We start from the raw sequence: 21227 nt of genomic DNA, 5'->3' as shown, positions 1-21227 counted from the left end.
GAGTTGAATTACCCTTATGGTTCCAAAGTTTCCCAATAGCTAACCTAGATCTTCCTGACTGCAAATTAACCCTCTTCTCAATTGTCCTACCTTCAGTGGACACAGAGGACAATTAATTACTTCTCCTCTTTATAACCCTTAACATATTTGAAGACCGTTATCGGTCCCCTGCCCAGTTCTCTTGTCTCAAGACTAAACATGTCGGCTACATCTAGACTGGCATGAATTTCCGAAAATGCTTTTAACGGAAAAGTTTTCCGTTAAAAGCATTTTCGGAAAAGCATGTCTAGATTGGCAGGATGCTTTTCCGCAAAAGCACTTTTTGCAGAAAAGCGTCCGTGGCCAATCTAGACGCGGTTTTCCGCAAAAAAGCCCTGATCACCATTTTCACGATCAGGGCTTTTTTTCAGAAAACAGTACTATGCTGTCTACACTGGCCCTTTCGCGCAAAAGTCTTTCGGAAAAAGACTTTTGCCCGAACGGGAGCAGCATAGTATTTCCGGAAAAGCACTGATGATTTTACATTAGATCGTCAGTGCTTTTCTGGAAATTCAAGTGGCCAGTGTAGACAGCTGGCAAGTTTTTCTGCAAAATCAAAAAACTTGCCAGTCTAGACACAGCGGTCCAGTTTCAACCTTTCCTCAGAGGTCAGGTTTTCTAAACTTTTTATCATGTTTCTTGCTCTTCTCTGGACTCTCTCAATTGCCACCCTTACTTTTCTTTGGGTATGGGGCTCTGTGTTGGCCAGGAAGGGGTACTGGCTGGTGGAGGGTTTTTTTAGGGACCACTGAATCCAAACAGAACAGGATAAATGTCTCCTTAAGCACCTGTCTGTACTATGTGAAAAGGAATAGGCTGGAAGTGTCATGCAGTTAGTAGTAGATCATCATTAAAATGATAGATTTTCTAAAATAGCGCACCCAGCATGTGGAAGCTCTGTTCTGGATCTTTTTATGCTGCATACAGAAGAGTTCATCACTGCATTAGAAGTTGCTAGTTGCCTAGTGACAAATGATCATGACCAGATTACATTCAATCTAGGGAAACTGAGGACTAATGAAGCCTGGTCTAAGAAAACAGCAGTACATATATTTGGGACTTCCAAAGGCCCAGTTGACCAAAGCTGTAGAAAGTGAGGAATAAAATGGAGAAAAAAATCTGAATGAAAATGGGGAGATAATTTAGAAAAATATTTATTTGATGGCTGCAATCAAGAAAGAACACGTTTAGCTAAAAGTCGATTCTAGTTTAGTGGCAAAGTGAAGGAAGCAATTATAAATAAAGATTATAAAACAAAAAAAGGTGGATCAATATAGCAATCAATATAAATTAGAACTTAGTGTATGAAATTGATAAGGGAAGCTAAACATGTCAGGGAAAAATCTATGGCTGGTACGGGTAACAACATTTTTCTCATTTTGTTTGCAGTGCTGTTGGCATGATGGTCCTGGAACATAAAAGAGACAAGTTAGGTGAGGTAATATCATATATTTTATTGGACTGACTGTTGGTGGTGAAGGAGACAAGATTTTAAGGTCTTCTTTAGGCCTGGTATAATCAAAGTAATTATCTCCCTCACCTAGAGAACGGGGACTAGTTCCTGGAAAGCAGTGACTCTGGAAAGGATTTTGGGTGATAGAGGACAAGCAACTGAGCTCAGGGGAGGGGGCTTTTGGCAAGGCAGTGGAACAGGGGTGGGAAGGAGCGGGGTAGGGGTGGAGCAGATGGAGTGGGGCAGGGCATGCAGAGGGTTGCCCTGGGCCCCACACCTGGGGGGTTGCCCAGGCTCCCCATTCTCCTACTGATGGCCCTGCCTCTGGGATCCTAGGGGTTAACGCTGCTTTTAGTGAGAATGAGGCTGAAGAACCACCAAGAACTTTGATGCACGCAGTGTAATTGTTGCTACATCGGTCCCAGGAGGTCAGAAAGACAAGGTGGGTGAGCAAATCTCTTTTACTGGGCCAACTTCTGCACCTGAGAGATGCTTCTAAGCCACAGAATAATGGTCTGTGACCCTAAGGCAGGGTCGGCAACCTTTTTAAACCAGAGCCAAACTACATCAAAATTCAGAACAGGTGAGCCACAAAGAGCCGTATAAGAATGCCCATTCGCATGACTGAAAACATACAACGTATTGTTAAAAGCAGTTTTGAAGCAGAGCGTCTATATGGACACGGACGCTTTTCTGCAAAAGCACTTTTTGCGGAAAAGCATCCGTGCCAATCTAGACGTGCTTTTCTGCAAAAAAGCCACAATTGCCAGTTTCACGATCGGGGTTTATTTGCGCAAAACAAATCTCAGCTGTCTACACTGGCCCTTTTGCCTGAACGGGAGCAGCGTAGTATTTCCGCAAAAAGCACTGATTCCTTACAGTAGGAAGTCAGTGCTTTTGCGGAAATTCTAGCGTCCAGTGTAGACAGCTGGCAAGTTTTTCCGGAAAAGCGGCTGATTTTCTGGAAAAACTGGCCAGTCTAGACACAGCCAGTGTGTGCCTCACAGGGCAGGACCATACTCTCTCTCCGAGGATGTCCAAGGTGTCTGGTTTTACCAACATCAGGGGTCAGTCTGAGTTGACGGACACTGAGAGGGAAAATCGGTATCAAGTAAAAGTCCCAAAGTCCAGAAAACTTTCCTTCTTGCTCTACTATCAAGGTGGAAACACAAATCAAGTCCTGTGATAGGGCAGCACTCATCCCCCACAAGACCCCCCCCCCAACCTGGCCAAGTGCATGTGCCTGCATTCCCTGAGTCCAAAGCCTTTTAGGCTACTCAGACCTCCAGCCAAGGCACACCCTTCTGTGAAATACAAACCCCTTCCAGGGTACTCACTTAACAGGGCCCATCTTAGTGCCTCTGTTAGCCCTGGTCTATACTAGGGAGTTATTTGAAATAACGTCCCTTATTTCAAAACAAGTGGCGCATCCACACTATCAAGCCCATTAACGGGCTGGTTATTTTGAAATCATAACTCCTGCTTTCCACAAGGAATAGTGCTAATTTCGAAATAGCGGTCGTGTGGACGCTCTGGTGCCACTCTCCAGAATCATTCAAACTAATTACTCCCCAGTGCTTCCTGGGGCTCTAAGTTGAGAAAGCGTGTCCACATTAAGGGAGCCTGCCTCAGACTGACTTTGAGGCTTCCCTGTAGTGTGGATATGCTATTTCTGAAGTTATTATTTTGAAACAAGTTATTTCAAAATAATGTCCTAGGGTAGACATGCCCTGAGTGTCCTTAGTCTGCTGCCCCATCTCTGTTCAAGAGCGGTGCCTCCAGGGCTTCCCCTCCTGGAGACAGCTTCCTCACCCTTACTTTAGGGCCTTATCTCAGTCTCAACATATAGTCCACCATAATCCCCACACAGAGTTTTCCATAGTGCTGCTGCTCCTATAGCCAGCCAGTCTTCACTGGTTCGGGGCTCCAGAGACACTGAGCTGACTTTGGTCCTTATTGTAGGCCTCGTTGGCCCCTGATTGGCTGGTTATTTCCATTGACACTCTAGCGTCCTGGAGGACTTGTCTATGGCTCTTTTTGGCTTCAGTGGTTGGCTGCCCTGTTACAAGTCCCCTTCTCCTTCACTGTAAGATTCCCGAGGCATGAGGTTATGTTGGTCTAGGCTGAGAGGCAGGGTTTCAGCTATTTGCTGTCAGAGACAGCACTGCACTACTCCAAGGTGCATTGCCTCAGCTTTCATCCTTCACTGAAACATCATGCATTGGGCCACGAAGGGAGGCCAGAGGCTGGATTTGATGGACCAGTCTGATAAGGCAAACTTTGTTATAGTCTTTCTTTCTGTGCCCATCATAGCAGACTAGGAAGTTTGGAGATCAGACTGGGGAATGGGTGAGGATTCTTCTGATCTATATCTCCAGTTATTAGGGTTTTTTAAAATTTATATTCCACTAGCATCAAGAGTTTCCACCCACTATCAGTGCCCCCTTGGGCGGGGCACCACATAAACTCTATTCTGAATGGAGGAGACACAAAAATGGTAGGAGCCAGGCACCATTCGCCTCACTTTACAGCTGGGCAAATGGGATACGGTGACTTGCCCAGCATCGCATGGGGAAGCCTGTGACATAGCCAACTGCAGAGCTCACTGATTCCAGCTCATTCACCACAAGACCCATCTATGACTAGCTCAGCCAGCCTTCCCCCCACCCTGCAAATGATCTCAGAAGATTCCATGATCTTTAAGCTGATCCCATGATCCTGGGGATCCTGACTTATGGTTTTTTAATACCTGGCGTTGTCAGACCAGAGTTTGAATCTTGTCACTAACAGCACGGGAACAGAGAGACCCAGTCCACACATGCCGTGAACGAGAGACATCCTGCCTACCCCAAGGCCCCTCACTTTTAAGATTTTGTCTATACTACTAAATGTTGTCACCAAAACTTGCTTTTTGTCAACTAAACAGGGAGTGTGTCCACACAGCAATGCAACCTTTGCAGGGAAAAGCATCCAGTTTTGGCAACAAAAAACTTACATCCTCATAAGAGACTTTTTTCTTTTCCCTTCCCTAAATTGTCAACAAAGAGCTAGTGTAGACTCTGCTGTTTGCTTTGTCAAAAGAACTGGCTTCTGCCAGTACCCCACAATGCCGTCCCATGATGGCTGTGCTCGGTGTTTTGTGATCTCTGTTGCCCTGCAGGCATGTGCCCCTCCCCTTTCAAAGCTCCAGGAAGTATCTGACAGCTGAGTGAGCAGCTCCCTTTGGGGAATCAACAAAGGACAAATCATTGAAATGTTCCTATTCTGTCCTGCTACGAACAGCAGACTGCGGCTAGAGGGGGAAGGCTGGGAAGAGTGCTATGCTACTTCGGCATTCCTCTGTGGCTGGTGGGCTAGTTTGCCTTTCTTATATTTCCTGCAACTCTATTTCTGCTTCATTTTTATTCTGCTTTGCATTAGATGCAGCAGCAATGCAAGGAACCTACAGGCTTGTATCCTGTAAGACTTTAGCTTTGGCAAGTTAGTTTAAGTCCTGAGGCCTATGATAGCTAATCAAATAAGCTTTGTACAGACTAACAGCCCAATGGAAAACCCCAAGCTGTTGAGGGGGTTGAAAACAGAGGTGAAGTACATCTGTAAATGTAATTTGTTTGATATAGACACTGTTCTGTATGAACTACTGGAAGGGGAGTCATAGAATAAGTAATCACCATGCCTAGTGAAGTTGACTAAGTGGTTACCTATGGTTACCTTTGACCAATGTTGTGTGGTAACCAATCAAAATCAATCAAGGTAGATACCAATACGGTCCCTTGGAGTGTCCTGTCACAAATCCAAATGTCTGTATTATTCCAAAGTACCTTAATTTTCATGGGGAATCAAGAAATGTCCTTTATTTTTTTGATAGGATAACTAGTCTTGTGGATAAGGGAGAAGCAGTGGACGTGGTATGCCTAGACTTTAGTAAGGCATTTAATATGGTCTCGCATGATATTCTTATCAATAAACTAGGAAAATACAATTTAGATGGGGCTACTATAAGCTGGGTGCATAAATGGCTAGATAACCGTTCCCAGAGAGTAGTTATTAATGGTTCACAATCCTGCTGGAAAGACATAACAAGTGGGGCTCCGCAGGGGTCTGTTTTGGGACCGGTTCTGTTCAATATCTTCATCAACGATTTAGATATTGACAGAGAGAGTACACTTATTAAGTTGGCAGATGATACGAAGCTGGGAGGGGTCCCAAATGCTTTAGAGGGTACGGTCATAATTCAAAATGATCTGGACAAACTGGAGAAATGGTCTGAGGTACATAGGATGAAGTTTAATAGGACAAATGCAAAGTGCTCCACTTAGGAAGGAACAATCAGTCTCACACATACAGAATGGGAAGCAACAGTCTAGGAAGGAGTACGGCAGAAAGGGATCTAGAGGTCACAGTGGGCCACAAGTTAAATATGAGTCAGCAGTGTGATGCTGTTGCAAAAAAAGCAAACGTAATTCTGGGATTCATTAACAGGTGTGTTGTGAGCAAGACACGAGAAGTCCTTCTTCCGCTCTACTCTGTGCTGATTGGGCCTTAGTTGGAGTATTATGTCCAGTTCTGGGCACCGCATTTCAAGAAAGACGTGGAGAAATTGGAGAGGGTCCAGAGAAGAGCAACACGAATGATGAAAGGTCTAGAGAACATGACCTCTGAAGGAAGACTGAAAGAACTGGGCTTATTTAGTTTGGAAAGAGAAGACTGAAAGGGGACATGATAGTGGTCTTCAGGTATCTAATAGGGTGTCACAAGGAGGAGGGAGAAAAATTGTTCTCCTTAGCCTCTGAGGATAGGACATGAAGTAATGGGCTTAAACTGCAACAAGATTGGATATCAGGAAAAAGTTCCTACCTGTCTGGGTGGTTAAACACTTGAATAAGTTGCCTACAGAGGTTGTGGAATCTCCATCTCTGGAGATATTTAAGAGCAGATTAGATAGACATCTGTCAGGGATGGACAGTACTGGGTCCAGCCATGAGGGTAGGGGACTGGACTCGATGACCTCTTGAGGTCCCTTTCAGTTCTAGTGTTCTAGGATTCTATAAGGTTACAGTTATCAAAAGTATCATCTATATGATGCTCCTCGGTGGAGGTTACATACCGCTGAAAACATCCCTACAAACACCTGACCATTGACATCCGCATCTGTGTGATGGAGTTCATTTTACAAATCACCGCGTCAAAGGGGGGCATGTAGTCTATACGGCTATCCTGCTTGCTTACCTACAGACTTGGGGTATGTCTACACTACAAAGTTAATTCGAACTAACAGCCGTTAGTTCGAATTAACTTTAATAGGCGCTACACATACAAACCGCTAGTTCGAACTTAATTCGAACTAGGTAAACCTCATTCTACGAGGACTAACGCCTAGTTCGAATTAAGTAGTTCGAATTAAGGGCTGTGTGGCCACTTAATTCGAACTAGTGGGAGGCTAGCCCTCCCCAGCTTTCCCTCATGGCCACTCTGGGCACCACCAGGGAAACTCTTCTGCCCCCCTCCCGGCCTCAGAGCCCTTAAAGAGGCACGGTCTGGCTACGGTGCCCGTGCCAGGTGCAAGCCTGCCAGCACCCAGCCAGCAGACCCTGCACCTGGCACGGCACAAGCCGGACACCCACTGCCACCCAGCCCTCCGCCTCGTCCCAGGACCAGGCTGGCAGCTCCCAGAAGCCTCCCCGGGGTTGCAAGAGGCGGGCACCCGCCTGGTCTAGTGTGGAGATCGTTGACCTCATCCAGGTTTGGGGGGAAGCCTCCAATGTCCACGACCTCCGCACTAGGCACAGGAAAGTGGCCGTCTAGGGCAGGATAGCTGCCAGCCTGGCCACCCAGGAGCAGGTCTGCATGAAAATCAAGGTGGTCCAGTGAGACCCCCGACCCTGATCCCTGAGCTTAGAACATAAAAACATAAGAACGGCCGTATTGGGTCAGACCAAAGGTCCATCTAGCCCAGTAGCCTGTCTGCCGACAGCGGCCAACACCAGCTACCCCGGAGGGGATGGACTGAAGACAATGACCAAGCCATTTGTCTCGTGCCATCCATCTCCAGCCTTCCACAAACAGAGGCCAGGGACACCATATCTATTCCCTGGCTAAAACCACTCCATGGACCCAACCTCCATGAATTAATCTAACTTCTCTTTAAACTCTGTTATAGTTCTAGCCTTCACAGCCTCCTGCAGCAAGGAGTTCCACAGGTTGACTATTTGCTTTGTGAAGAAGAACTTTCTGTTATTAGTTTAAAGACTGCTACCCATTCATTTCATTTGGTGTCCTCTAGTCCTTCTATTATGGGAACTAATGAAGAACTTTTCTTTATGCACCCTCTCCACCCCACTCATGCTTTTAGAGACCTCTATCATATTCCCCCTCAGTCTCCTCTTTTCTAAGCTGAGAAGTCCCAGTCTCTTTAGCCTCCCTTCATATGGGACCTGTCCCAAACCCCGAATCATTTTAGTTGCCCACCCCTCTCCCACCCTCTCTCTTCCCCTCTCCCATCTCCTTTTCCCAGTCTCCCCGAGTTTTGTTCAATAAAGAGAGTTTCTATTTTTGAACACAATTGTCCTTTATTTTGTACATCAGGAATAGTGGCTTGGGAGGGGTAAGTGGAAGGAGGTGAGGGAGGAATGGGGTACGAGCCCCCGATGGGGAGGACTGGGGTGGCTCTGAGGGCTCCTCGGGGTGGAAGCTCAAGTGCAGCCGGGCTGATGGCCGAGTGCTGTGATGTGCTGAGTGTGGGCATTCAGGGCACTCCAAGCCAGGACTGCTTTGCTGTCCCTCATCGAGTTAGACAAGCGAATGGGGAACCCCTGAGAACTGTCCGGGGTGGGGGTCAGGTCCCTTTAAGCGCAGCCCTCGGCTAGCCTGAGACAGCAGCTCCACACACTAAGTCCTAACCTGATGCCCTGCCGGCACTGCTTCCGGCCATCCTTAACCTCGGTTCAGGGTCCACTCAAGGTGGACATGCTAGTTCGAATTAGCAAACTGCTAATTCGAACTAGTTTTTAGGTCTAGATGCGTTAGTTCAAATTAGCTTAGTTCGAATTAACTAATTCGAATTAAGTTAGTTCGAATTAGTGCTGTAGTGTAGACATACCCATATACATTTAGTATTCCCTTATGGTTTTGATTAAATGTTTATTATAATAAGCTATGGTAGATTTATATTCGCAGTTTAGCTGTAACACAAAAGACTCTCAGGCCATGTGCTGTATGTTGATCTAAGGCAAAGTTAGGATTTTTGTCTGGGACCTTTCACCCAGAGAGCACATCAGTGGAGACCTTCCATCTAGATAGGTAGCAGTAAAACAGGGACTTTACATGGTATAGGCACTTCCAAGAATATCTTCAAACTTAGCAGGTACATCTTTACTTAGAAAAACCCGAACTAACCAGTTGAAACCAGTCTGAATAACTGGGTAGGACAGAAATAATAAATGTGATAGATAGCCATAAAAGAACCATGGTAACTAAGGGTATGTCTACACTACCCTCTTAGTTCGAACTAGCGGGGTAATGTATGCATACCGCACTTGCTAATGAAGCCCGGGATTTGAATTTCCCGGGCTTCATTAGCATAAGCGGGGAGCCGCCATTTTTAAATCCTCGCTGCTTCGAACCCCGTGCAGCACGGCTACACGGGGCTCGAACTAGGTAGTTCGGACTAGGTTCCTATTCCGAACTACCGGTACTCCTCGTGAAACGAGGTGAACCGGTAGTTCGGAATAGGCACCCTAGTCCGAACTACCTAGTTCGAGCCCCGTGTAGCCGCGCTGCACGGGGTTCGAAGCAGCGGGGATTTAAAAATGGCGGCTCCCCGCTTATGCTAATGAAGCCCGGGAAATTCAAATCCCGGGCTTCATTAGCAAGTGCGGTATGCATACATTACCCCGCTAGTTCGAACTAGCGGGGTAGTGTAGACATACCCAAACTGACACGCATATGATAATAAATTGAGATCAATGATACACTAACTTCTTGGAAAAAGACACTTCGCCAGTTGTAAGGTGCGGAAATACAATTAGGGAGAAAAGGAAACATCCTTACTGACCATGCATCAAACATCACAATGTCAGCGTAACGTATTAGAAAAGCGGCATCTCAGCCTAGTGGCGGTAGAAGGAGATGTCATCTTTGGGAGGCCACTGGTGACGAGGGGGGGAGTTGTAGGAGATGAGGAAGATGATGGCTAACACCTCAGGCTGGTCTAGAAGGAGTGGTATGAGGGAAATACAGCTGTACATTTCCTATTTATCTTATGAAATCTGGGTGTTTGTGACTGTGCGAAATGTATCCATCCACTAGATTTGCAATGATACAAGAATTCCTGTAGCATGAATGTTGCATCTGGGCATCTCAGGGATCCTAACTGTAGAATAATTGAATACTGGGCCTGATCTTGGGCCAAAGACCTCTCAGTCCAAAAGGTAGTTACTGGAAACGTATAAGCAATCTGAGATCAGATAACACCTCAGCACGGAGAGCTCACAGAGCTGCTTATGAGAATTCCAAGAAGCGCAGGGATCAACTTCGCCTTCCCACCACACTGCACCATGGGATGCTTACCCACGATGCTTTGCTCTGGCTGCCCTCAGGGTGCTACCAATGTGGCCATGAAATGTCGATAATGGAAAGCTGAAAAAACAGTTTGACCAGTTTTCACTTTTGGCAACATTTCCATGTCGTCAGCACTTTCGTTGCCAACCCTTCCCAGTGCAGACACAGCCTGAGACCCTCATACAACATGGCCTGGTGTTCTCTAATGGCTGGAAGATCAAGAGCTGGGTGAGTTTAACTTAATTCCTCCAGCCACAATAGCAGCTGGTATTAAGGGAGCGCAAATGGGCTGAGAATGAAAGCAGGCACCTTCTTCCATACCAAAACAAAGCTTTGTGGGTAAAAGCCACAACCGCAAGTATAAAGAGAAATAACATGCTCAGCTCCTTGGCACTTAGTGGAGAACTGTGTCCAACATGCTAGCCACTAGCTATATGTGTCTATTTGGCCGGTTGAGTATGGCTAGTGGGCTCACAAAATTATTTACATTTTCAGAATAATGTGGCTCGTTCTCTTCAGTTCTGCTTCAGACTGAACACCATGGACACCATGGGCTGTAGAAGAGCCTTAGTTTGACACTAGGAACCAGAGAGAGTGATGAATGGCTGGCCAAGGCCAGGATTTCATGTAGACTTCTGGTTATCCCGAAGGGATGAAGCCAGAGGGAGAAATGAAGTCAGCCAAGCACTCGACCAGCAGCGGGAAACTGGACCAGAGGGGAACTGAGGTAGTGGCCAGACTTGGTGCTGGAGAGATAAGAAATCCATGAAGGTTCTCTATAAAGATGGGCAAAGTCACCACACTATAAATCTGAATCCAAACTTCCCCATGGCCACAGGTTTCTGAGACCCAAAACTTTCTGTTCAGGTTCAAGCCCCAGATGAGAGGGAACAGCGCCACCTACAGACTGACACCACTCCCTGCGGTTCCCTGGCTTACCCAGGACTCTCCCATCCAACCATCACGGCTAAGCTTCTGAGATCTCACCTGAGCTCAGAGCTCCAGGGCTGTACTTCAGAAGGTGGACAGAAGGATGACAACAGCCCTGCTGTCACTACTCCAGTGGGAACAATTGGAGGCCCCTCTGGGAGGAGGTGTTGAGTTTCCTGGGGAATGAGTTGGGGTGAATAGAAAGGAATTCAGCGCTATCCACCCCCAATTATGGCTGTGTGGCAGGAGGTGTGTTATGCCTTGTTGCATGGGAGGCTGAGAAGGAAGGATGAAAGGCAGATTAAGAGAATCCACTCAAGAGTGGTGGAATAAGAGGCTGCTAGTCATAGATGGAACAGTTGTTATTGATCTTAAGCAGCCGCACAAACCAGAGTATCCTGAAGCTGCTAAACAAAGGCCAAGAGTCATTGCACCATTTTTAAAAATAAAACCTTCCTTAAAACTGCAGTGCTATAAAAACCCCTTCTCTTCCCCCTTCCCTCTCCCCCCCGCCTCCAGAACACACAGGCTACGTCTAGACTGGCATGATTTTCCGCAAATGCTTTTAACGGAAAAGTTTTCCGTTAAAAGCATTTGCGGAAAAGAGTGTCTAGATTGGCACGGACGCTTTTCCGCAAAAAAGCCCTGATCACCATTTTCGCGATCGGGGCTTTTTTACGGAAAACAAATCTGAGCTGTCTACACTGGCCCTTTTGCGCAAAAGCTTTGCACAAAAGGGACTTTTGCCCGAACGGGAGCAGCATAGTATTTCCGCAAAAAGCACTGATTTCTTACAGTAGAAAGTCAGTGCTTTTGCGGAAATTCAAGCGGCCAGTGTAGACAGCTGGCAAGTTTTTCCGGAAAAGCGGCTGATTTTCTGGAAAAACTGGCCAGTCTAGACACAGCCAAAGAGCGTGAGGCAATCAGCAGACCAGGGAAGGATGGGGAAGCCAGGGAGCTGTTGCGGGAGATGTTCTTTTCTTAGATGAGATATCTGGAGTCGGGCTTGCCTTTTTTTTTAAGAACATTGGAGGGTGAGCAGAATCAGCAGGAGACAGCTGCACAAAGACGACTAAGAACAGGCGTCAGAGAGGGAGAAGGAATAAAAGCTGGAATAAAAACCCAGCTAACTCTTCATAGTTCTATAGAGATTCAAGTTGGGAACGGCTGACAAAGAGTGAAGGTGTGATTAGAAAATGCTGCTAGCACCATGCAGCATTTTAGCGTGGTGGGTGGAATGTGCTGGAAGTTGTTCTGAGCAACGGGTGTAATTAGGGCTGGTTTAACAATTTGGAATGAACTATTTTACCGTCAAAGATGAGATTTGCTCAAAATGAGGAGGGTCAGATACAGCAGAATTTTCAATTGGGAAAATTGAAACGGAGTATTTTACTTTGTATTTGAGCTATGGTGGGTCCTCATGGGAACTGTAGTTCCGAGACCTTTATACCCCCATTCTCTTGTATGGACTGATCTTCCTGGCTGGACCACATCTCCCAGGATACACTGTGGGTTCTCCATGCAGCTGAGTGGCTGTGGAGTGTTATGAGACTCCCATAATATTTGCAAGGCTTCCCAGAGGCTTTCTTTGCAGTACAGCCTGAGCATCTGGCAAACCATGTACCAACCTGGGCGCTAGCGAGCAATAAACATCTACAGGGAATGTGCAGGCCATTGAAATGAAAAATATGCTTCCCCACGGCCCCCAAATTCCCAGCCCTTGTCAGAGGGGCATTTCCAATTGCACAACGGATTTCTTTCCTCAGTTCACTCTGTAAAAAAAACCCATTCTAAGCTAGATTGGCTGCATGGAATACAAAGGTAATTATCTTGTGCATTGCCCCAGCAACTGTGCGACTGAAGTTCACAGATATGTCAGAGTGAGCAAGAAAGTGCAAGGCAGACCAAATGAAGGGATACATGATTAGGATGAAGCAAGGGCTGTGCTCAGACTCTTGCAGCCAGAGAGGGGCTCGGTGAGAGCGGTCCAGCTGCTAAGGGGAGGAGTTAAACCAGCGGCAGGCCAAAGGTTAGTGTAACCTCCAAACCTGCTGGGTGTGGTTCGCTGGCCCATGCAGTGGCTTGAGACCACTTAACTAGAGCCTTAGCTGAGAGCCAGCTGGCTTCCGAGGGAGATCATGGAATCATTGTGGAAGTAGAAACAAACAAAAGGAAGTAGATCTTAGATTTTCATGCTAGTTTTGGCATAGGCTTAGTATGGGGAAGTGAATGATCAGCACTGAAGTTCAAAGTGCATTTGTCTGTTTTTCTTCACTCAGCGCACAGTCAACCTGTGGAACTCCTTGCCAGAGGATGTTGTGAAGGCCGGGACTTTAACAGAGTTCAGAAAAGAACTAGATACATTCATGGAGGTTAGGACCATCAATGTCTATTAGCCAGGATGGGGTCCCTAGCCTCTGTTTGTCATAGGGTGGGAATGGATGACAGGAGAGGGACCACTTGATGATTCCCTGTTTTGTTCATTCCCTCTGCAGCATCTGTCACAGAGACAGGAGAGTTCTCTGAAAACAGCCACGCACTGTGCCGCAGCAGTCAAAAAAGCAAACAGAATGTTAGGAATAAATAAAAAGGGGACAGAGAATAAGACAGAAAGTATCTTATTGCCTCTCTATAAAACCATGGGATGCCTACACCTTGAATACTGCGTCCAGATGTGGTTGCCTCATCTCCAAAAAGATCTCTTGGCATTGGGAAAGGTTCAGAGAAAGGCAACAAAAATGTTTAGGGGTTTGGAACAGGTGCCATATCAAGAGATATTAAAAAACTGGGATTTTTTCAGTTTAGAAAAGAGGAGACTAAGGGGGGATATGACAGAGGTCCATAAAATAATGACAAATGTGGAGCAAGCAAATAAGGAAAAGTTATGTACTTGTTCCCATAACATAAGGAATATAAGAATTAGGGGTCATCAAATGAAATTAATAGGTAGCAGGTTTAAAACAAACAAAAGGAAGTAGATCTTAGATTTTCATGCTAGTTTTGGCATAGGCTTAGTATGGGGAAGTGAATGATCAGCACTGAAGTTCAAAGTGCATTTGTCTGTTTTTCTTCACTCAGCGCACAGTCAACCTGTGGAACTCCTTGCCAGAGGATGTTGTGAAGGCCGGGACTTTAACAGAGTTCAGAAAAGAACTAGATACATTCATGGAGGTTAGGACCATCAATGTCTAGTAGCCAGGATGGGGTCCCTAGCCTCTGTTTGTCATAGGGTGGGAATGGATGACAGGAGAGGGACCACTTGACGATTCCCTGTTTTGTTCATTCCCTCTACAGCATCTGTCACAGGCAGACAGGACACTGGGCTAGATGGACCTTTGGTCTGACCCTGTCTGGACGTTCTCATAGCTCAGGCTATAAAGCAGGGGTGGGCAATAATTTTTGCAGGGGTAGGGGGACATTCTCTGACTGCTAGAGCAGCCTGTTGGCAGCAGGGGACGGGCTTGGGGGCCGGTGGTAAGGGACCTCCCCTAGTCCGGCAAATTCTTTCGTTTGGGACCCAAACTGTCTAGACGCCAGACCGCCTAGGGCTGGGGCCACCAGTGGAGAAGGCTGGGGCCATGGTGCGGAAGTCCAGATTTCCCCGGCCGCCAGGGAGTGACGGGGTCTTGGCGTGGCAGCCTGGCTTCCCCACCCTGCTGGGGAGGGATGGGGTCTTGGCCCAGCAGCCTGCCGCCCCCCACCGGCTGTTGGGAATGGATGGGGCCGGGGCTGCAGCACGGCAGCCCTGACTCTCCATTTGGCCAGGCAGGAGCAGGCAGAGGGTGGGCGGGGTTAGCTCCAGAGGCGGGGCCTCAGGCGGAAGGGGCGGGGCCGGGGCTTGCCTTCCCCACTGGGCTTCCACCTGCCGCCCATGTCTATATTATATGCCTCTGAGATGTGGCGAGGCAGCCCCGCACTGAACCCGCAGGGCCCAGCCAGGGCTACCTGGCTGCAGAGGCCCCTCCCTCGTAGCCCCACTGAGCATGCCCAGGCTGTAGCTCCACTATAAAAGCCTGGGGAAGGACTCAGCCAGCGGTGGCAGCCGGAGGGGAAGGGGACAGAGAAGGGAGCTCCCGCACAGCGGCCACCAGAGACTCCAGATGAGGCCGGTAGGGACACGGAGGCGAGCTGGTGCATCCCAGAGGCTGCCCGCTGAGGAGACGCCGGCCCAGGGGGAGCAGCAAGCTGGAGGAGCACGTGGGAAGGAACCCCAGGGAACCAGGTAGGAAATGGGCCAGGGCAGACGCGGGAACCACCTCTCCCGCCCCGAGAACCTTGGTGCATTTTGGCCGGATTGCCCTCCCAAGGGAGTGACCCGCCATCTGGTCGCTCGCAGGGCCCTGGGCCGGGACCCGGTGGAGAAGGGTGGGCCCGGGTCCCCCTGCCTGGGGTGCGTCCCCGCTACAACCCTGAACTGTGTTTTGGACTCAGGCCGGAGGGCCTAGCCTTAAGAGGTCCTGCGGGAGGGTCAGGCAGGAGTAGCCTGCCACAGCCTCTCACACATGTAATGTTGTAAGTCGTAGTTCTTGCATCACCTGCACGCTCCAGTTAGATCAGACCCCCCATTTTAATGGATCATATACATACATAGTGAAGGACAGCCCTTATCCACTGCCCGCAACCCCCCAAAGTGTCCCTCCCTCTTGAGGAAGTACATAAGTGTGGGTGAAAACCTGATGAGGCTGTATAACTTCTGACAGCTACTCCTGCGTTGCACAACGTGGGAGGCATGTGCGTGTGTACATTTATAATTGGATCCGTCTAGGTAGCTGCCGTGCGTGTACAGACACAGATACGCACACACACAAAGTAAATAGGAAAACAATATGCATCCAGCTCGCAAACTTACTAACTACTCTTATTCAAACAAATGTTATGAAAGGGTACTGTCTCACGGAGGGATGCAGCATTCTAACCCGACTGGCTTAAACAGACTCTCGTTGGCTTCGTGTCCGGACACAGTCTGGTTTATCACTTGGCGGCAGCTGGCTTGGTTGTGCAGCATTATGCTGGGAAACTGCGGCTATGAAATACCAAAAAAGGCTATTTCCTATTGAAATTATACCAGTAAAATGAGCGGCGGGAGTGGACTTTTCTCAGGCAAATGGATGTGGCAGGGAGTTTTTCAGTTCAAAGCTCAGTAGCCCAGCATTTTTCTTCAGGCAGCGCACAATCAATCTGTGGAACTCCTTGCCAGAGGATGTTGTGAAGACCAGGACTGTAGCAGCATTCGAAAAAGAACTAGATACATTCATGAAGGTTAGGTTCATCAGTGGCTATTAGCCAGGATGGGCAGGAATGGTGTCTCTAGCCTCTGTTTGTCAGAGGCTGGAAATGGATGACAGGAGAAGGATCACTTGATGATTTCCTGTTCTGTTCACTCCCTCTGAGGTACTTGGCATTGGCCACTGTTGGGAAGACAAGATGCTGGGCTAGATGGACCTTTGGTCTGACCCAGTATGGCCGTTCTTATGTTCTTATTTGCATGTGAATTTGGTGCTGAACTATCCCTAGAAATACACTCTACTGGCTGCCCTGTAGATGGAGAGTGAATGCCTACAAATGAATAACACGCTTCTCTTGCTGGTTGGACAAAATGTTCCAGTGCTGCAAGCAAGGCTAGGATGCCAGTCGTTCCAGATCTACCATTATGCAGAGTTTTAAGATGTGTTATTTTGTGGATCCCAAATAGCTGGTAGATGAGCCCAATACCAGAAATTATGGGATACCTGCTAAGTTACAACGTTCATTCACTGGGGCTGCACAGCCTAGACTATGAAAACAAATAAATCTGGGGCGTCAGATTCCCAGTTATGCCAGAATTAAGCCAAGGTCTCCTGACCCACAGTCCAGTGCTGTAAGCACGAGAACCATCATGCTTCATCAACAAAATACATTCTTAAAAAGAGGAGGTGGGCTATTAGACAACAAAACATCCCTTCGGGCTTAGAAAACCCTTATCTTTAAGGATGTCCTTATAATTGTCTCATCAAGGAGAGAACAGAAGAAGCGAGACCTGCTGCTAATCTATCATCCTCTTATTTGTCTACCAGCCAGACTTTAAAAAGGGTCTTATTAATGAGTTAGGGTAATCCAGCAGCTCGAAAATGATCAATGCTAACACATGTTAGGCACATCTCTGGTGACCATCCCCAGGGTGGACTGGATACAGATGCTGGAAATGGTGCAGCTTTTCTATGTCACTTCTGCCTTGTCTGCACTACATGGAAGATCAATGCTGCCACGGTTGATCTTCCGGGGTTTGATTTAGCGGGTCTAGCAAAGACATGCTAAATTGAACTCAGAGAGTACCCTGCCTCCCCCCATTGGCACCAGTACTCCTGCTCCTCACGAGGAGTAAGGGAAGCTGATGGGAGCGTTAGTTCCCATAGGCATCCCGCTGTGTGGTTGGAAATTTAAGATATGTCGACTCCAACAAATGGGAGACGCGTCTCTTAGGTCGACTTTCCACTCTAGTGTGGACCAGGCCATAATGTTTACAACGATTGGGAATCCAATTTTTAAAAAATCATCATACCCCCAGAGGGGCCATAATAACTCAAAGTGCTATAGTCTAATTGTACCCAAATTTAGCAGAAACCTTCTAAATGCGATTGATAATACAACTGTGCGCTCAAAGGAGTCCTGCTTTGGACAGTATGGGAAATACGTCGCCTCAGGTGATATATCTTCTGCATTTTCCCATTTCTGCCTTCATTTAAAGCACAAATCTAACCACAAGACCATCTGAGTTTGCTTGAACCACGTCCTGCATGAACAAATTGGTCATTATTTGTAGAATGGAATGATTGGCAGGCCCGCCAACAGGGGAGCAAAAGGGGCAGTTGCTCTGGGGTCCAGTGATTCAAAGGGGCCTGTGGCTCCCAGCCACCACTGCTGCTACTGTAGGCCCTTTAAATTGCTGGCGGGAGTTGGGGGCACAGTGGTGGCGATGAACTCTGGGTGGTGCGGAGGGCTGGCTGCCCCCAGCCCCTCACCTTCCACCTTCTGCACTTTTTCTGTCTGCTAATTTTATGAAGTTTTGTAGATAATAAAACCCCTAGCTATGAAATGATCCCAGTATTTGAAATGTGCTGGCAGGCTTCACGAGCAGCAACCAATCATTCCACCGACCCATGATCACTCGTTACCCAAGGATAACACTGTTCTGACACATGTATCGTCTGTGGAAACTATATAAGGGTATGTCTACACTAGCCCCCTAGTTCGAACTAGGGAGGCTAATGAGGGCGACCAAAATTGCTAATGAAGCGCGGGATTTAAATATCCTGCGCTTGATTAGCATATTCCTGGCCGGTCGCCATTTTGGAAACTGACTAGCCTGAAGTAACAGCCCGTTTCTACACATGGCAGAGAAGTGGGATTCCCAGATAAACCCCTTAGTTCGAATTAACTGGTACTCCTCATTAGCCTTCCTCATTCGAGCTAGGGGGCTAGTGTAGACGTACCCTAACACATTTCTCCCAGGTACTGTCAGACTACCTGGGAGAAATGTGGCATTGGCCACTGTCAGAAGAGAGGATATTGGACTAGATAGGCCTTTGTTCTGACCCTGTATGTTCTTAGGTTCTTACAGAGCAGCAAAGAGAAGTGATAACATAACTGTGAACCGGAGACATTTGCAGAGACGATTCTACTGGACTTCTAATGTGGTCCTGTCAATTATGCTGGACGGGGTTGTGTAAATGTAGCAGAAGCCAGACTTCTGGAGGAACAGAGGCTAGATAGATATCATGGCTTAACTAATACTCAGGGCTAGTATGTGTACTGAACTGTCAGATCCTTCAGCGGTGCATGGCATAACTTGGCAAACAAGCTCTCTCTTAAGAAAGACTGTGGGAAGCACCAATCTCTTTCACAAAAGATAAGGCTCTTTCCAGGTATTACCTGACGCCACACCTGGAGAAGAGCTCTGTGGGAATCGAAAGTTTGTCTCTCTCACCAACAGAAGTTTGTCCAATAAACGATATGCCTCACCCACCTTGTCTCGCCACATCTGACGGAACAAATGTCCGAAAGGCAGCCTTCAGCCACAGATCTCCACAAAGTAACTGCTGCAAAGCATATGACTGAAGAGGAAGCTGCTGTCCCAGATATTTTAAGACTCAAGGAATGGCAAATCCTTTCAACACTGCACCCGGGACAAGCCCAGGCAAGACAGCCACATGTGAACATTGCAGCATGCACTGGGGGCTCTACCTGAAACTGCAGAAGGTTTGTGCATGAAATGGCACCCGGGAAACCAAGCAGTTTGTAGCCAGCAGGCTGCGAAGGGGGAGACAGACCTGCAGGAGACTATCAAAGGTGTAATCTCAAGAAAATAATCAAACAAAAGAAGCAGCCGACAGCACAAGCGATACCTCCTGATTGTCAAAGACTCAGCAATCCGACAGCAACTGTCCAAGCCAGAGATGGTGACGTCCAATGTTTGACAAAATAGGAGCTGGCACCTGCCCTACTTTCTCTCTTGAACGTGGATGGATGGTCAGAGACAGACCCCAAAAAAGCAGCCCGTAGTCTTGACTTGAGAAAAATGTGTCATTGGTCCAGCTACCAGCATTTGATGAGCCAACATTAGCTACTATTGACCTTACGATGCTTCTGCAGATCATGAACACTGGTACTGGCATGTGCCCAAATGCGGGGAACCATCAGACCAGCTAGTGAACATTATCCTTAGATGAAAATCATACGATCGTAGAACACTGGAACTGGAAAGGACCTTGACAAATATCGAGTCCAGTCCCCTGCCCTCCCGGCAGGACCAAGCACCATCTAGACCGTCCCTGGTCAATGTCTGTCTAACCTGCTCTTAAATATCTCCAGTGATGGAGATTCCACAACCTCCCTGGGCAATTTATTCCTGTGTTTAACCACCCTGACAGTTAGGAAGTTTTTCCTAACGTCCAACCTAAACCACCTTTGCTGCAATTTAAGCCCATTGCTTCTTGTCCTATCCTCAGAAGTCAAGGAGAATACTTTTTCTCCATCTTCCTTGTAACACCCTTTTAGGTACTATCATGTCCCGTCTCAGTCTTCTCTTTTCCAAACTAAACAAGCCCAGTTCTTTCAATCCTCCCCCATAGCTCATGTTTTCTAGACCTTTCATAATTTTTGTTGCTTTTCTCTGGACCCTCTCCAATTTTTCCACATCTTTCTTGAAATGTGGTGCCCTGAACTGGACACCATACTCCAACTGAGGTATAATCAGAGCAGAGTAGAGCAGAAAAATTACTTCTTGTGTCTTGCTCACAACACTTATATTAATGACAACACTCTGCTGTTTTTGGTGGCACTTTATGCAAATGAAGGATCCGTGAAATCTGGTCAGAGAGCCCATGGGGGTGGGGTGGAGGGAATTGTCCAAATGCAAAGTTTGGAACCCCCTTGTGCTAACACCATCACCAAAGCAACACTTGAAGACGATCTCACATTCAAAGAATAAATCAAATGTGACAGACTTTCTCCTCAGTGACCAGACTGTGAAGAGAGATCGTCCCATGGTCGTGAGGTTCTGCATGTGGTTGAGTTTCAGGACGTTGCACAAGCTACGTAAGCAGTGTGTGGCCACCGGTTTGCAATACCGGAATTCGAGGCAGATCGTGAGGGAGCAGATTCATGTACGTTTTTTCATGCTGCTCCTTCACAGCAAACACTCAGGCTATGTCTACACTCGTGGCTTCTTGCGCCAGAAATATGGAAATGAGGCTAAGCGTGGAATATCGCCGAGCCTCATTTGCATACCTAATGAGCCGCCATTTTTGCAGAAGAGGCTCTTGCGCCCGAAAAAACCTTTTGTGCAATGCCGTTCTTCCTGAAAAGTAATCGGTGTAATGGCATTGAGCGAGAGGTTTTTTTCTTGCGCAAGAAGGGGCAGTGTAGACTGCTCCTTCTGGCGCAAGAGCCGCTTCTGCAAAAATGGCGGCTCATTAGGTATGCAAATGAGGCTCGGCGACATTCCACGCTTAGCCTCATTTCCAGATTTCTGGTGCAAGAAGCCACGAGTATAGACATAGCCTCGGAGTAACCAGGTTGATAATGCGGATCTTGGATTAAGATGTTGCCTCTACATGCCCAAGATATCGCTCTTTTCATTGGGTGGATGAATTCTATGTCAGGATTGGTGATTGGCCAAAAGAAGATATGAACTCCCATGTACAAAGAGGCTCTGAAGCTGGGATCAGACACTCTCCGTGTCTTCTGGACCATGCTGCACCTCCCCCAC

At 47.4% G+C, this 21227-nt stretch overlaps 1 protein-coding gene across 1 annotated transcript in view; it reads right to left on the bottom strand.

Annotated features, from left to right (window-relative positions):
• Positions 1-1293: 1293 nt before the first annotated feature.
• TPGS2 (tubulin polyglutamylase complex subunit 2) overlaps positions 1294-21227 on the bottom strand; it is a 94498-nt gene continuing 74564 nt past the window's right edge. Inside the window, exon 7 of the mRNA XM_075932771.2 lies at positions 1294-1447. Within this exon, the coding sequence (XP_075788886.2) occupies positions 1337-1447 (111 nt within the window). The 3' untranslated portion in view covers positions 1294-1336. The remainder of the gene's footprint in view (positions 1448-21227) is intronic.

This window comes from Pelodiscus sinensis, chromosome 6 (genome assembly GCF_052426305.1).
Source record: "Pelodiscus sinensis isolate ZL-2025 chromosome 6, ASM5242630v1, whole genome shotgun sequence".
Lineage (NCBI taxonomy): Eukaryota > Metazoa > Chordata > Testudines > Trionychidae > Pelodiscus > Pelodiscus sinensis.
Note: the sequence above shows the minus strand (reverse complement) of the source record. Positions and strands in the feature narration are given on the sequence as shown.